Consider the following 16,326-nt stretch of genomic DNA (forward strand, 5'->3'; position numbering starts at 1 on the left):
AAAAAAATGCAGAATTACACCATGTTCTTGAGTCCTTTCCCAGGTGAGGGAAGTAGCAGAGATGGCTGCATCTTTCTGCACCCAGCGGGTACATAGGCACACACTTCCTTCTGTCCGTATATACGCGTACTCCCATGTACATACTGCCCTTGCATATACATCTTTCCCAATGAGAGCTCCACTTCTGTCTTATTCACATACCAGTTCTTAACTATAATTCCTACTGTAATAAGCTGGTTTCTCTGCTGTCAGATGATCACAGCTGCCCTAACACACATCACAGCTCCGCAGCTGTGGTTTCAGCCCTGTACTCCCACGGTAAAACAGTCCCCCCCGGGCAGCAGAAAGGGATGGAAGGACGCACCGACCGCGCAAAAACATCTTTGCGGCACTCACCGGTGACAGTCGTGCCAGACCCAGGCGTGGCGGCCGTTCTTGGGGCGAAAGTCGGACTGCCCGTTGTTGTGGATCTGGGAGGAGAAGCGCAGCAGGCGCCGGTACCCAGACGTGACGGAGGTGTTGACGGCCGAGCTGGCCAGGCAGTTCTCCTCGAGCGCACACTGCAGCATGAACATAGGGCGGTCTTCCAGGTAGGCTGTCTGCTCCACCAGCTCGGCGTTGAGCACCAGGTCAGGGGCAGCTGGCAGGAGGGAAGGAAGGTTTAAAATTAACTGATGGGATGCTAAAAAAAAAAAAAACAAACCCCACAAGTGTCTGTCAGAGGTGGAAGCCAGTCCCTTCCTTGCACTGAATTTCTCAGCCCCATCAACAGCAATTTGCCACCGTTCTGACATATCCAAGGCATAGCACGGACCACTCCATTTCTCCTGCATATCTCAGGGCAAACACTTATGCCAAAATTAAACAAAACCCGAGTTACTCACTCTCCGAGCAGGACACACCAGCACCAAAACGACCACCTCCTCTGGGACAGGAGACATCGGCTCCATCGTGACGACAGTGGGCCAGGGACATCTCTGTCCCCGAACACTTGACACCGCTCATGACCACGCTGTCAGCAGTGACGTCTCCGTGCCAGTACCAGGTTTCCTGGGCAGAAAAGCAGAAAAAGGCCCTTCACATACTGTTCAGTGTTTAGTGGACTGCTGGTGGAATATTCATTCCCCTGTAACTTGCATTCTCCCTCCAGGGAAGATCAATGCAAGAGCCCACACTATCGAGGAGACAGATCTTGCCAAAGGATGCTAAAGCAGAGTAGCTCGGGGAATGAGCCCGAGTCTGTTTAAGTAGAAGGCTGGGACTGGAATTAAAATCCAGATTGACCATGTACCCTGCCTCGAACATCTGACCAGTGTTAAGCAAATCTCTCTCCTTGTTTCTGAGCTTGTTTAAATCTCTGCTTGTTTTTAATCCAGCTGTAAACTCGCTTTTCCACCCTGCTCTGCCCATCCAGCTGATGAATTCATCCTCGGGATGTTTTAAGTCATCTAGGCTGTGCCTTTGGGAGAGATGCCTGGCAAATAAACCACATCTGTCTTGTGACATCTGTGCACTTGGGAGGGCCACAAGTAATGCCAGAGTGCCTGCTTACACAAGGAGGGGAGGCGGAATTAACAGCCATGCTGGGAATGGCAGTGGAAACAAGGCATTTGGGGAGTACCAGGACCAACGGGGTCTGCTAACCCAGGGTCTGCATCTCTTGGTTCTGAGGGGGCATTCACAGATGTTCAAACCCTCCTCACTACTCATCTTCATCACCCACTTTTACAAAACTTGTGGGAACGACAGAAAATTAACTCACAACGTAAGACCACTCACAGAACTAAGCGCACTAAACCCTGATGAAGCTGCAACTGCAAAGCTTGGGAGAAAGAGAGGGAAGAAAGAAGAAGAAAAAAAAAAATCAGATCTGTTAGTGTCAAACCTGGGAGCACGTTTCCAGGAAAAGGAAACCCATCTGTACCATTGCTTCCATTGCAACAGGCTGTTTGTTAACCCTGTTAGCAACACTCTTTGCACACCCGCACACAGGGCTGCCCTGTTCTACACAGTGTAGCTTTATGCTCATGTAGCTGGTGCAGCCGGGATATGCATAAGGGCCTTTTCTGTTCTAAATACCAGCAGTCTCAGCTAAAGGAAAAAATGTCTTGTTTCTTGCCGGACTCTCAGGGCTACGTCAACAGAGCCAGGCAGTTGGAAAGGCCAGTGTTCAAGGGACGTGGCTATCCTCAGCTCTTGTGCTCTGCTTGGCAGCTACGGAAGCAAATCAGCTGGTGGAACCAGCTCGCACAGGGGGATTGCTACAACAGCAGCGCGGGCAGCTCCAGTCTTCTCCCTCCTGGGTATCTGACCCCAGCGTCCCCCTCAGGGACGTGCAGATCCCCTCTCTGGCCATGGATAACAGTTAAATTGGTTGGGATCCGCCTGCCCAGAAGCCCGGCATGTCCTCCTGGATCTTAGCTTGGTCACTCCTTAAAGACGAACTCATTGCAGGACTGCGCTCTCCAGGCAGAGTCTTAACTCTCCATTTTTGCCTACAGTCTCTCCTGCTTTCTCAATAAGCAACCACCAGCCCCGAGGATGCTGAGACTATTAGTCATTTCAAGGCCTTATTGTTCCTCCCTGCACAAAACCAGCAGGCAGGCAGCAGATACGCTAATTCTCACTGGGTTTATCGCTGCAGCCCAGCAGAGCCGGTTGTCTCTGAATGCCGAGCGGGCCAGACACGGCAGGAAAATACAGCAGAGATGACCGGACCCCAGGGCTGGAGAACGGGGACAGCCTCCGCTCTCTGCAACCACATTTTACTTGTTTGCCCAAGTTTTCAATTTCCGGAAATTGTTTGGGGAAAATAGTTTTCTTTCCAGAACTGATCTAAGGCTGTTTTCTGAGTGCGGGTTTCCATCTATATAAACACACATGAAGTTTATTTATTCAGTGGCCATTTGAGCCTAAGTTTCCCCAAAGCTGCTGGAGATTGTTGAGTCTCAGCTGAAATGCCTCAAAGGGGCTGCATTTCCAGAGCACAGCAAGACAGCAAGCTCTGGCAGGGGATTACTTTGTCCTAGGGAGAAACCAGATTATTTTAGGAGCCTAAATCCCCATTTTCCCAGTGTCTGTGAACTGCAATAAAGGCCCAGAGGTTATATATTTCCTTTCAAAATCTACCATTACACCTAAGTCTGCCGGCTCCTCTTTCACCTTGTGATGCTTGAGGGATGCATCAGTACAGAAGAGTATCTTGCACCAGGATTATTGGCCAACGCCAACTACTTACACCTGATGCCATTTATCCATCTGGGAACTGGGTGGGAAGCTGTTGCCCTCCCTTCTTCCAGCTCTTACGGTTGCCGCTTGCTTTCCTCCAGCCAGCACAGCAGGCTGCCATTCACTGCGCCAAAGAGCTTCACTGGGAAAGAACACTTTATTCCTTTGTGGTTATCCCAAGCTTGTTAGTTGGTAGTTTTTATCCCTTTATTAAGTGCCAGTCTTAGTTGTGTGCAAGCAGGGAGGGCTTAGGGCATTTGTCATTAGAGGAGCAAGAAATACAAACAACTTGGGGAGCTAGGATACAGCTCCACTACACAATAATGTACACGCTGCACTGAAAAGTAACTACAGGAGCAAAATCAAATTGTTTTCAAGTGATTTGACACCAGGTTAAACTTGGCTTCCACACTTCAGTCAGCTTGAGGAGTTCAAACTCCCCCCCGACTCAGGGAGGGACAAGAAACTGCACGTAACCACCAGCCCAACCAGGGCTGAGGGAGTCAGGCTTCCCAGGACATCTGAGCCCTGAGCAGTATGAAAACAGCAGCTTTGCCCAGAGCTCCAACAGCTCTTTCTGCTCTGAATTTCCCCCAATGGCTGTTGTGCAATGAGGTTTAACCTTCAGGGTCTCTCCAGCTAATGCTTTGAAGCCGAATGCTGTGGTTTGTGGTTTGTTTTTTTTTTAATAAGCCTTCCTCCTCCTCCTCCAGTAGCCCCGACCCAACCACACGAGTCATCACGACCGAAACACACGCACGGGAGGGCACGGGGACTCACCTGGAAGGCATGGCTGGCGAACCCCAAGCCCAGCTGCCGACACACCACCATGGCTTCCACGGTGCTCCAGTTCTCGCTGCAGACGGTGCCCCACTTCAGAGTCCCATTGCGCTCTGCCAGGACCTCCACCCGGCCCTCGTAAGGGTTGCGGCCGCCGCTCAGACGCAGCTGCAGGGCATAAAAACTCGTACGTCAATAAACGTCATAGCAAACTTCAGAGGGAAGATGCAACAGTTGGGCGAGCAACGCTCGGGGTCTTCTCAAGGCTTGCGGTTAAAGTCACCGAGCCCAGAAACCTCAGGTCAGCTGCTAGCGGGGCAGTTGATGCAGTTTGGTTCTTCATCTCCCACCATGGCCAGGAAGCAGTCTGGCCAAGCCCAGCATCTGAAAGTGGCCTGTACCAGCTGCAAGAGAGTAACACGCTCCCTACGAAAGCTTCCCCCCTCCGCTCCCTTTGGCAGGAGCATTTACTCAGAAAAACCTGCGTCCGCTTCACGCTGTTAGTTTTTTAAGCCCCACGTGGCAAAGATGACAGCAGCACCCATGCTAGCAGCCACCCGGGTACCACTGTCACGAGACCCAACCAAGATCCATCACAACGGGGACATGGACCAGCTTTACAGGGTCACTGGACTGCACAGGTTGCAGCTGAAGTGGCACTTCACCCATTTATAAGGCCCCGTCGTGCTTAGAGGAGCTCAAAGCTCAGTACAAAAAGGGAGCATCACCCTTTTTTCCCCTCCTAATACAATGCAGGTGTTAAAATCTACATCGAATAGGCCCAGCTTAGGTGAAACAATTCCTACCCAGATGCCCTGCACCGCATAGCAAGGGAGGGCAGATGATGCTCCAGGATGAAAACACATCGCCATGCTCACTTGGCTTCTCACCTGATTCTGGAAACCCATCGCTGGAACGTTGCACCTCACGGCAGCATCTTCTTCATGGTTACAGCCCTGCGACTCCATGTTGAACTTGCAGTCTGTGACTGATTTTTCAAAGCCCGTACAGTCGATTTCGTTTAGATGAATTGGACCCATGCCTTGGGGAAGAAAAGAAGAAAAAAGAAAAAAGAGTCCTTACTTCTGCCCGTGCTACTGTGTGGTGAAGAAATATCCAATAACTGTTTATTAATACGTTGCAGACATCACACTGGCCTCTAGCATTCATAACACGGTAACCCTGAAAAAATTCCAGTGATTTCTTGTAAAAATAAAACAAAAAGCTGCAAGATTGTTATTAATAATTTTACCATTAAATTCTTTCCAGTAGAGTCTCTGGGACTCAAGCACACAAGAATCACAGAAAAAGCCAAGTTTCCATTGTTACATAATCTACAAACTTCGGCTGTAGGAATTCACAAATTATGACCTTTTGGCTGGGTTCTGTGTGCTGGAATCTGCTCCCAATCAAGCCCTGACATTTAAATGAGACATAGACACGTTTGCTGGGACAACAAAATGTAACACCACAGGGATGCACGAGAAGTCAGTAAAACAACTCTGGGGCAGGTGTGTGTTACAGACTCCAACACCACTGATGGAAACGAGAGTGAACATCGTTTCATACTGCAGAGAATGGTCTCAAGGTGTTGGGAGCCAAATTGAATCATTTGGTTCCTCCCTGGACAAGTGGCAGCAGACAACTGTCATTTCTACCAGAGACACACACATATGAGAAGGCAATAATCCTGCCTGCAAAGCTCTCAGGTCCTGTTTCCAAACTGAGCCCGAAGCTGGTTAGAAAGAAGTTTGGCGGGGATGAATCAGAGGTTCCATCAGATGATCTTCATCACAGGAGAACAACCAGTCTTTCTTGGAGCCCATATAATCCATGAGTAATTGCTGATGGAAACACACCAAGCTGTTTTGACAGGAGATCCCTTGCAAGTAGCAGATGTAGAACCTGTGGTCTCCAGCAGTTTCTAGGAAGCTCTGAGATGGGAGGCTGAGAATAAAAACGCTCCTGAACTTTGCCATCAACGTGCTCTCCGGACTTGGCGTAACCAAAACGCTGGCAGGCGCTGGGCTCTGAGCTGCAGGCGCTTTGCTTCACTGCAGCCCATGGCCAGGTACTTCTGTCGGAGCCGCAGGTCTGCCCGTTTCTGGTCAGCAGCCAGGAGCAGCATGACGATGGCAGTGATGCAAGGCAAAAGCCAAAGAAGTTTCCAGGAAAGCAGCATCCACCCACCAATACCCTCCAGCAGCCCTTTCCATCAGCTGGAAGAGGTTGACCAACACCAGATACAGGAGTTCAGTTTGGAGTTCGCCTTGTTGGTATGCATAGCACACAACGGTAGGCTGCCGGAGGCCAGGCTGACCGATCTGGGTAATGGAGGTAGAAAAGCAACTGTTTTCTTACCATTTCTGACAGCGACTATTGCTTCTTCATTCCTGCAACGCTATTCTCATCATAGCGCAAGTGAGGAGGGCTCCGCAGAACCAGAGAGCTGTACCTGTCTCAAAGCATTCAAATCAGCAGAGAACAGACTCCATGGATATGACATCCTGCCTGCTGGCTCCGTTTCTTCATCCGTACCCAGAGATGACACAAATTGCCCAGTTAGTGGCAGAACTGCCACCTGGGCTCTGATCCGCAACCTCCCGGGCATGCACTGCCTCACCATGGACCCTTTTTTGCTCACTCCTCTGGAAAGGAAAATTTTACGCAACTTCAAGCCTGCTCCTTTTAGTTCAAAGCAAAGGGCTGACTCTGGAAGGCAGGAAAAGGTAATTGGTTTATTAACAGTAGGTGGGATCCTTTTGCTTAAAAACCTCTTCCCACTGCCATCTGGAGCCTTTCTAACTCTATGTGGCAGCCAGCACACCTGTGACTCAGAGACCTAACCGTGGGTGACAGTTTAATGATCTGTCTGCTGAACCCCTCACCTTCTCAGACTTCTGCTGAGGCACAGGGAAAACAGAAAAAAAAAAAAAAAAAAAAGAAAAAAATGCTCTCTAGCATACTTCCACAATTGTGTGGTGGAATGAGTCAGGATGTACCCTGGAGCCTTCTTCTGACAACAGCAGCAAGAACAACAAAGGCAGAGATATAAATGTATTGGGTTCAATCTCATCCACAGAATTAATTTGGCTCTGGCCACCTTTTGCACCTTAGCACTTCGGCCAGCCCTGTATCCACCCATCACACAATATCTATACAATGTGGGAGCAGACTCCCAGGCTGAGGTGGCTGGGGAATGTGTATCTAGCCTTTTTTGCTGCTTTCTTATTAAACTCCTGTTTGTGGTCTACATCTGGAAATGGTGACACTGACCTAATCATTCTGCAAGCCACCGAACAGTTTGAGTAGGAGGAATGCCTTGACGCTGACCAGAATTGGAGGGTGATGCACCAAGAATGCAGGATGGATCCAGTCCAACGTTCTCCACTGAAATAGCCCGACAAAGTCATACCAATGAAATGACAAAGCAAGAGGGCAGGGCCACGGTGCTGATCCACGTAACCCTGGCACATTTGCTCTTCTCGGGGAAATTCTTTTACGGCACATAGAGGCAGTAAGTGCTGCTGTCCCGGGCGCTGAAACACAGCCAAACTGCATTGCTGTATGTGCTGAAATATGGTGATAAAAATTATATTTCCTTCTATGCCCTTCCCTTTAGCAGATGAACAGGATTACAACTGTATATCCAACATATACATTCACCTACTGCTTGAAGCATTTTTCTATATTCTCCCTCCAGGGACGTTGCAGTGGACAACACATTCACGAGATCTGGGCTCAGTATCTTCCTTTCAACAGACTCTTGTGTGAATAAGGGTAAATTGTTTAGCCTGGGTCTCAGTTGCCAATTTATAAAAGGGGGAATAAATCATCCTCTCTGTACCCTGAACTCTTTGTGGTAGGCACTCATCTCCCACAGGTCACTTTGTCTTAACTGGGACTTCTAGACACTGCACACTGATTTAACATGTAGCCCGTCTTTATGCGTTTTACCCTGCAAAATTAAATCTCCAACACAGCAATGACGAGACGCAAATTAGTCTTTGAACACACAAATTCACCGAGCTGCAGCTGTAACAAAGCAAAGCGTGAACACGCACACGGACACAGAGTTTAACAGCTGTGAGACTCCCCTGTGCAACGGGAGCGGGGAGGTGAGTTTGGGTCAAAAAGAGCTCCTTTTCCTACCACAGTGTGACGATCCGGCTGCTGAAGGGAGTTACCAAGCGCTTGTCATCCCAGAAGACAGTTTCGACAGGGTGTACTGATTGATTGCCAGTGTTTAACATTAAAAGAAAGGAAAGCGTGTGGGAATCGGCAGCCGCTGCTAAGAGTTTCCAGACTGCGGCTGCGGGAGATGGCAGGGAACGACATGTTCTCCTCCCTCACGTGGCAGCTACTTCCCCCCCCATGATGATTACGCTGTTTCCTAGATGCAGCTAAACACATCAGCAGCTCCCTGCATCCCACCGCAAGATTTTTTTGGCAAATCCAATGGACAGGTCACATTTTAAAGCTTTCCACATTCTGGATACCACCACTGTGCTTTACACGTGTTACTTTCCCTCCCCTTCTCCAAGCCACGCTGGGCTGAAGAAATTTCACCCGTTCATTTAGTCGCACAATAAAGGGTTTGGTTTGGTGTCGTTTTCTTTAGGGTTTACACTATGGGAGCAAGGTGCGTGAATCAGAAGGTGGTTTGAGAGGGCGTACATTAGGCTTTGAGTTACTGTTTACCACAGTTTGGGATTTAAACCAACTCCCAAATACAGGAAATCCAAACCCAAACCTGGCTCTGAACTGTTCAAATGCCCTTCTATTTATAAATAAGCTAAATTAATGTTCTGGTCCTAAATTGGAGCGTGTTTGAGGTCCAGATCTGGGATGCATTTTTGCCAGGAACCTTCTAGTAATCCATTACGCCATGATGTGGATCTAGAGAACTCCTAAAGAGAATTTGAGACCAACGGATGTGATGATAAAGAAATAATTACTGGAACAGTCTGAGGGAAAGGTTAAACTCATCATCACTAGACTTCTTTCAAGGAATCCCGAATATCTTTCTAAGTCACATATTCCAGTTCAGCCTCAAGCTCCTGGACTCAAGAGACTTATTAAGGGCAGAGAATAAATTCCTGGTCCCCAAAACAAACATCCCAGTAAAAACACGCTCTGCCCTGAATCATGAAAGGGTTCTTGGAGGTGGACAAGGCACGAACGGTCCCCGGAGCTCTCATTGCTCTTACCTTGCCCGAGTCTCGCGCCCGTTATTGCTTCCTTGGCACTCCCGAAGCCCAGCTCTCGGCACACCACGCTGGCTGACACCAGGTTCCAGTTATCGTCGCAAACCGTTCCCCACTCCCCGTTTTTCAGCACTTCAACTCGTCCTTCACCAGTGTTGGCTCCCCCTTTCAGCCTCACCAGTGGTTGCTGGAAGACACAGACAGAAGCGGAGTTACCCCTGCCTAGGAATGAAGCATCCTTTCTTTACAGCTCTTATTTATGGCATGTGGCTGCAGGTAAGTTGTAGCCCAGAAAGTATTACCCTGAGGCACCTTAAAACAACCGCCACATAATACAAAAGGCTAAAAGTGCCGGATGAAAGGAGATCTTTATCTGCTAAGACTTATGGTATGCACAGACATACGTTTCTCACATCCCTATACATGGGCAGAGAATAAAGAAAGACATCTTAGTTCTCTGCAGTTTTCGTGCTTGGATTTAGGACCCTTTTTCCCACAAGCAGTTCTGCAGCAGAATAGTGCTGGACATGAGCGCAGAGGAGTGGCTGGACATACAATAACCCAGTTCTCATACCATATCTCCTGGGAGCCTTATAGGAGGCTTGGGAATCGCACCGAGCCAGCCAGTGCACAGCTCTCATCCACTTGCTGCCTGTGGTTCAGCTGCTAGATGGATTCATCTGCTGCACAGATCTCCAGACAGGGGTCCTGGGTTAACCGAGGAGACCAACCTGGAACTCAAGCCACGTAAAACCTATCTGTCCGCCGCAGTTACGACTAGTGTAATAAGTGATCTGGCAGATCACAGTCAGAAATACACAGCTGAGTGGCAGGTCCAGTTCCATTAATTTCTGTTCTTATATTTCTATTAGTCACCGACTATACATCGCATACAGCTTTCCCCAGTTCCAAGCAGAGGGACCTGCCAGCTGCTGCTGCACCCGAGAGATGGGTCGTTCTGATGGGAGCTGAGTCTCAGGCACGGGAACACCATGCGATTTGTGCAGAGTCCGAGACAAAAAAAAAAAACAAAAAACCAACCAACTTAACTTTTAAAACTGGAAGCATATACAGTTCTCCAGGCTGGGGTCACACGAAGGACATCCAAAGCCTACACAAAGGCTTAAGGAATTACTTGGCAGTGCGCATGGCTCAGAAGATTAGTAATGATTTACAAGACCTTTCACCTTTGAGGCCTAAATCCTGCAAGCTCTTGTGCAGAGAAGTGCCCGGACTCCAGGCAAGCAAGCCACAGACAATACTGCGCTATCCCCACTACAGCAGTGACAGGAGGTGGTGTTTGGGGTCTTCTCAGCTGCCAAAAGAAAGCCCACTCCTAAAATCACAGAGGTATAGGGATGGGCGACACAGGCTACAGCCAAGGGCTACAGGCAAGATCCACAGCACCTAACGTACCCTGCAAAAAAACCCCTCTCACCCAGCATTAAGGGCCTCCAGACCCTGAGATCACCCCTGTATCCTCAGGCTGCACATGCCTTACGGCTAGAAAATTTCCCTTAGCATCAACCTAAAACACGTTTGCTGCAAGTTAAGCTCTTCTTTCACATTCAGTCGCCCCACTGACACCGAGAACAACCGACTCCAGGGTCATTTTATAACAGCCTTTTGCATATCTTAGAATTTTTACGCTACACTCAGCCCTCTCCTTGCTAGACTAAACACAGCTTTTTCAACCTTTCCTGTAGGCCATGTTTTCCCAGTCTCTCGGGGCATTTCTTTGCAGAAGTTACAGGGGGTTAGTTAGTGGAAACGCCAGCTTATTTCCCTTGTACCTCTAAGGGAGAAACAACCCAGCAGTATTTAAGTGACTGCGAAACAGCAAAGCCCAGCAGCAACTGGGCATGCATTCAATTGGCTTGAACGGAACAGCTCAAAACAGAAACGTGACAAATGTATTTTCTTACTACTTGCTCACAGCCTTGCCAGCGGCAGCAGCGAGCCAGTCTCCCACCCTTCTGAGCCTGTCGACAGAGGCAAGGTCCCATGTATTTGCGAGAACAGAAACTCAGCTGGGCTTGTAGTGAGAAAGGAATACAAAGAAGGGACATTTGCACAACAGGCTGGTTTGTGGCTACGGGCATACACATGCTCGGGCCCTACAGCTGATAACTGATGGTGAATAGTTACACCCCCAGGCTTTTCCTACTTGGCAGGTTGCGTTCGCTCCCTGCTCACCTCCTGCCTGAAGGCTTTTCGGAAGCCACTGTGGCTGCTGGGGGCAAAGGCACGTCCAGGGACACAGCTGACTACTGCAGGCATCCCGTTGTCACACGTCGCGTTCTTCTCTGCATCCACGTTGAGGTGATTGCGCAGTTTGCAGCTGGAGATGTGAGCTTCGTTCCCACTGCAGTCCATTGAGTAAGCCCAGTAATGCTGCTTCCTTCTGCTGGCAAACATCCTTAAAGGAATAAAAGGGAACAGGAAAAGAAAAGTTAGGAATCCATAAAAACTGCACTGATGTAGCTACGTTTGGGAAAAAAAACCACCTTGAAATAAAATGAGGATTGAACAGCATTCTTTGAAGGCTGATCCATTCCTACACACAATGACCCTCTGTTAAGGTGTCACTTGGGAGTAAATAGGTCATCTCCTTAAGCTAAGGATCAGAGTATGAATCAACAGTGCAGCTAGAGCAACAATTATGCACTCGAAGGAGACACACGTAATAGAGATCCCTACGTTATGCAGGGGGCAGAGGTCAGTTAATTCAAAAAGCAGCGTACAAACAGGGCCTGTGCAAATAACGCTGGTGAGCTTGGGCTGGCGAGGCCCCCAGAAGACCTCTTCTGTAAATGAGCTGTCCTCTTTGCTGGCCATCACCTATCAGCTGTGAGAAGATGGCAGACTGGGAAAAGCCACGGTTCTCCAGCTTCTCTCAAAGCTGCAGTGTTAACAACTGTGAGCCTGAAAGCAATTGCTGAGAGCGATTCCCTTGATGACATGTTCAGAGGATATTGGCAGCAGTTTCTGCTTCTTGCTCCCAAACTGTAGTACTTGCCTGGAGGTGCTCCAGGGACTCCTAAGGGGGAAGGGGCATGTGTGATAAACGAGAAAAGGAAGTAATCCAGCTTCATCCTAACTGCACTGCAAGGCTGTCAGATGACTGTATCGGAGCTAAAATGGTCAATAAAAGAAAAATATAGGTCACATCATTATCGAAAGGGAGATGTCAGAAGTTAAGTTAAAAAGAAGTCAAGGCGCAGAGGAGCCAACGCCCTGCCGTGATCTTGACGTGGCTTTGTGAGATCCCTGTGCTGCTCCTTATTCCAGGACTAGCTGCCACGCAGCCCTGGCGATCCAAGGATTAGGTGCGATAAATGGCATAGCAAGGTGGGTGGAACTTGCTGGGAGAAAGAGCACCAATTCTGACTCACTGTAGCACGTCCCTGCAGGACAGTTAGCCCGAAGAGGATCTGGTAAAGGGACAAAGAGCCTTTCATAGGTTGTTGGTTTGAAACTAAACTGGACAGGTCAAGGTTTTCCAAACTGATGCCTTTTGGTGGTCCCGTGTGGGCTAATTTGCACTATTTCAGATGTTCGAGAGAACTATCTTCACCCCTTCTGCTTGCTAAGCTTTGCTGACAAGCTCAGCAGTTGTCTAGCTCATATGGCTCGCTGCCACTGGCTAATCCTTTCTGGAACCAAATTCCTCTAGGTTGAGGTTAGGGCCAAATACAGCTGGGCTAGAGATAAAGATGCAATTGCATCGGGTGATGGGGAATAAATGCTGCGCTGGAAAGGATGGAGGACGGGGCAGGGCTGAGATCTCTCCCACGGAGCAGTGACAGGCAACCTGCCTGTCTCGTAGGTGAAACGCTGGCTGGCAAACCAGAGCTGTCAGGGACCCTGAACCAACAGAAAATGAATGGGAAATAGGAAGGGGGAATAAAAATTTTACAAATAAAAATGTAAAACCAGAGAGAATGCAGGCAGAAAGAAAGTGCCAGCCACTTCCCGGCTAGAACAGCTGGTTCAATTTGGACAAACCTTGAGGATTTTTCTTCCTTTTAATTAAACCACTCAGGATACTACTACCTGTCTACCAAAAAGCCATGAAAGCCTCCGCCCTTGGACTGCTGGAGCTCAGCACCGAGGTCCCACTTAACACGAACTCTCGGACTGCGGAGCCACAGGGCACATTCGGGCACACGTCACACACTGGAAAGCATCTGGAGGTCCCTGCGTTCAGTGACACCACTCCATACCCTCCCAGCACGAGCCAGCTCTGCCCCACCACCCTTTCAGTCTGCGTGCTCAGTATGGAAGTGAGAACCTGCAGGAGTATTTTCACTGAGGGCCTTCCGCAGACATGTGCGGAGAGCTCCATGAACTCCAAAGCAGACAAGAAACACAGCCTTAGAGAAGTAATTATGGGGATGCCTTATAATAGCAAACAATGACCTCATCCTGGAAATTTCATGAGGCATTAACATCTGGTTGGTATTAACGGTCCTTGGTAGGCTGGGGAGAAACGGCCAGAGAAAGCCCCACCTCATTTCCCCAGACCGACTATATTAAAAAAAAAAAAAAAAAAAGTAGAAAACAGACGATCTTTACAGAGGGAAACTCAGGGCATTCTTGTTATTTACTTTTTCACACAGAAAGGGTGCAACCCACCTCTCACTGGTCTTGGCATAAGCCAAGAGCAATGCTGCTTAGGTCAGGGTTGCGAGCGAAGAGTCATGCTGGGAGAGTTTAGCCAATTCTAGGTCAAGTTGGAGTCCAAACCATTTGTGCTAGTGAGGAGAGGACCTTCATCACCATAAGCTTTAAACAAAGACAGAGGTTAAGCCCAAGGGCTGTGGGAAGTGGCCGAGGGTTCAGCTAAGGGAACCTTGCTATGTAAGAAAGCATCTGAGAGGGCTCGGAGAGCAGAAAACCAATCATTACACACATACATGCCAGGAAAAATCACCCCAAACCCACTGAACGGAAGGTGGTGAACTCCTCTTCAGAGGTACGAGTATAAAGTTTCTACCCTTGAGAAATTCCTCCAGCATTTACTGAAGTTAACGAGTTTGCTGTCTTCAGCCTCAGGGAGGCAGAAGAGAAGCCAGACCTGCCACCTTCTGCCAAAGCCCTTAAGATCCCAGCTTTGCTAGGGAGAACCCAAACCATGAGGATTTCTGCTACAAGCATCGAACTGATTAACCGCCCTACACATCTGACCAGATTTATAATGCTATGAGCAGACTGGTTAAACTGGGACATGCTGTTTGGACTGACATTGAACAAAGTATCCTGGAACTGCTGAGCTCCTCCATCTGTTTCATTGACAAATCACAAAGCTGTAGGGCCTCCAGAAGGCATCAGGTCCATCTCTCTGCCTTAGGCATCTCCGGTCACAAAATTTTCCTCTCCCCACCAGCAAAATGCATCTAATTCTACTCTGCTTTCTCAACCGGAGCAGGAATTGGGAGGAGGACTTAACAAGCGGTGCCCATATAAAATCACTTTGAAGAATGAACAAGAACATGGAAACAATATTGAGATTTGTTTCATTTCCTAACATAAATCGTGCTGTCAACTGCAGAGTCTAAGTTACATTCAGGAATAAAACCCTGGCACCAGGACAACAATGAACTAAGTTGTTTTCTTTCAAGCAAGATCCATCTGCAAATCATTTCACCTCCCACCACTGTGTAGAAGCAGAGTATCAGCTAGGTCAGCATGCAAAGCTGTAGTTTGTGGGGAGAGGGACGGGTGGGTATGTGGGAAGGGGGTACTTGCAGCCCTGGCCAGCAGAAACCCAATTCCAGCCCATCTCCCAGCTGCGGAGCAGGAGCGGGAAAGGATCTGCTCTTGGGAGAACGGTATTTACAAATTAGGGAGAGCAAAGCCTGAGAAACGAGAAGAACGTTTCTGAGGCTTCACACTCACATGGAGAGAGGGTTTAGTTCAAGTGACCAGCCAGAGATGAACTCTTCCCTCTCCAAGACAGAACGCGACCAGAAAGCATGTGGGACAAAGCAGAGAGCAGTGCTCTCGCGGCCCAGGCGAGCAGATTACAGCGGTCATCATTCCAGTGCCTTGATCGTGAAGCAAAGATCACACTTGTGAAGTTCTCAGCCCAGAACTGGGAGGTTTCCTTCACCAGCAAGGTTACCAGTAACGCTGGTTGTACCTAGCGCATCTACCAGTAACACAAAGCACAAACGCAAACGCCCCAAGAACGAACACAGCTTTTTAAACTACGCTAACCAAACAAAACTGTCTAGCTGAAAAAGTTTTACAAGTCTCTTCCCTCCAATAAAATGACATCCAATCCTCTTCCAACCAGGGATAATATTCAGCATATTTTCCAAAATATCCTTCTGTGGGTGCAGGAGCCCAGCAAGCCCTTACTGCTTGCCGAAAACAAGCAAAGGTGAGTGAGGTATTAGGGCACTGAGGCTACTTAAGCAATCTGTCTGGCTCAGTAGCAGAGATCTCCAAGCCTGGTATTTGTAAGCGCTGCATATTCATAACTCCAGCACCGGTGAATGGGATTTTCAACACTGCTGAATATTATGCTGAACAACTAACTGCGCCTCAGTCTTTCCATCTCTACGTGTACTATTGCAAGAGACAGAGCAATTACCAAGCACCCTTTCATTTAAGGCAGATGGCTCCAGCTGCCAAAGTTAATGCTTTTCTTGGAAACACCACAACTGAGAAGCAGGAAAAACCTACTTTGTCTTACTAGAGATAATTTATTCTGCCCTCCTGCTCCGATACAGGGGATGGGAATCGCAGAGCTGAGTTTGAGGGAGACATGCTGCACTGATGGGAGCAAACGCTCCTCTAACTGGTGTCCAGGGCAAAACATGAGACTGTCTGGTAGCGATTATTAATTCACTAATCTCCCTGGGAAGCCTGAAAACAGAATACCACTTGGCTTATTTATTTTATATTCTTTGTGCTGCTATGTGGCTTTACGCTATTCCAACCCAAGGACCTCTTCAATTGATCACCATCTTGCTAATGAAAGAAATGAAACGTGGCCAGCCAGTTCCAGAGGGAGCTTTCAGAAATAGCAATTGCACAGCCCAAAAGGAGCAGGCAGGAAAACCACAACTCCTGCCTGGAGAATTCAGTTCTCCCCCTAACC

At 48.5% G+C, this 16,326-nt stretch overlaps 1 protein-coding gene across 2 annotated transcripts in view; it reads right to left on the reverse strand.

Annotated features, from left to right (window-relative positions):
- LOXL2 (lysyl oxidase like 2) overlaps nucleotides 1-16,326 on the reverse strand; it is a 55,547-nt gene that overhangs the window by 9,693 nt on the left and 29,528 nt on the right. For both annotated transcript variants that reach the window (XM_052806568.1, XM_052806567.1), the window contains 6 exons: nucleotides 11,412-11,634; nucleotides 9,219-9,402; nucleotides 4,899-5,050; nucleotides 4,009-4,176; nucleotides 885-1,050; nucleotides 397-640 (listed from right to left, as the gene is read on the reverse strand). In XM_052806568.1, coding sequence (XP_052662528.1) covers nucleotides 397-640; nucleotides 885-1,050; nucleotides 4,009-4,176; nucleotides 4,899-5,050; nucleotides 9,219-9,402; nucleotides 11,412-11,634 — 1,137 coding nt within the window. The remainder of the gene's footprint in view (nucleotides 1-396; nucleotides 641-884; nucleotides 1,051-4,008; nucleotides 4,177-4,898; nucleotides 5,051-9,218; nucleotides 9,403-11,411; nucleotides 11,635-16,326) is intronic.

The sequence above is a fragment of the Harpia harpyja genome, chromosome 13 (assembly GCF_026419915.1).
Source record: "Harpia harpyja isolate bHarHar1 chromosome 13, bHarHar1 primary haplotype, whole genome shotgun sequence".
Classification (NCBI taxonomy): Eukaryota; Metazoa; Chordata; class Aves; order Accipitriformes; family Accipitridae; genus Harpia; species Harpia harpyja.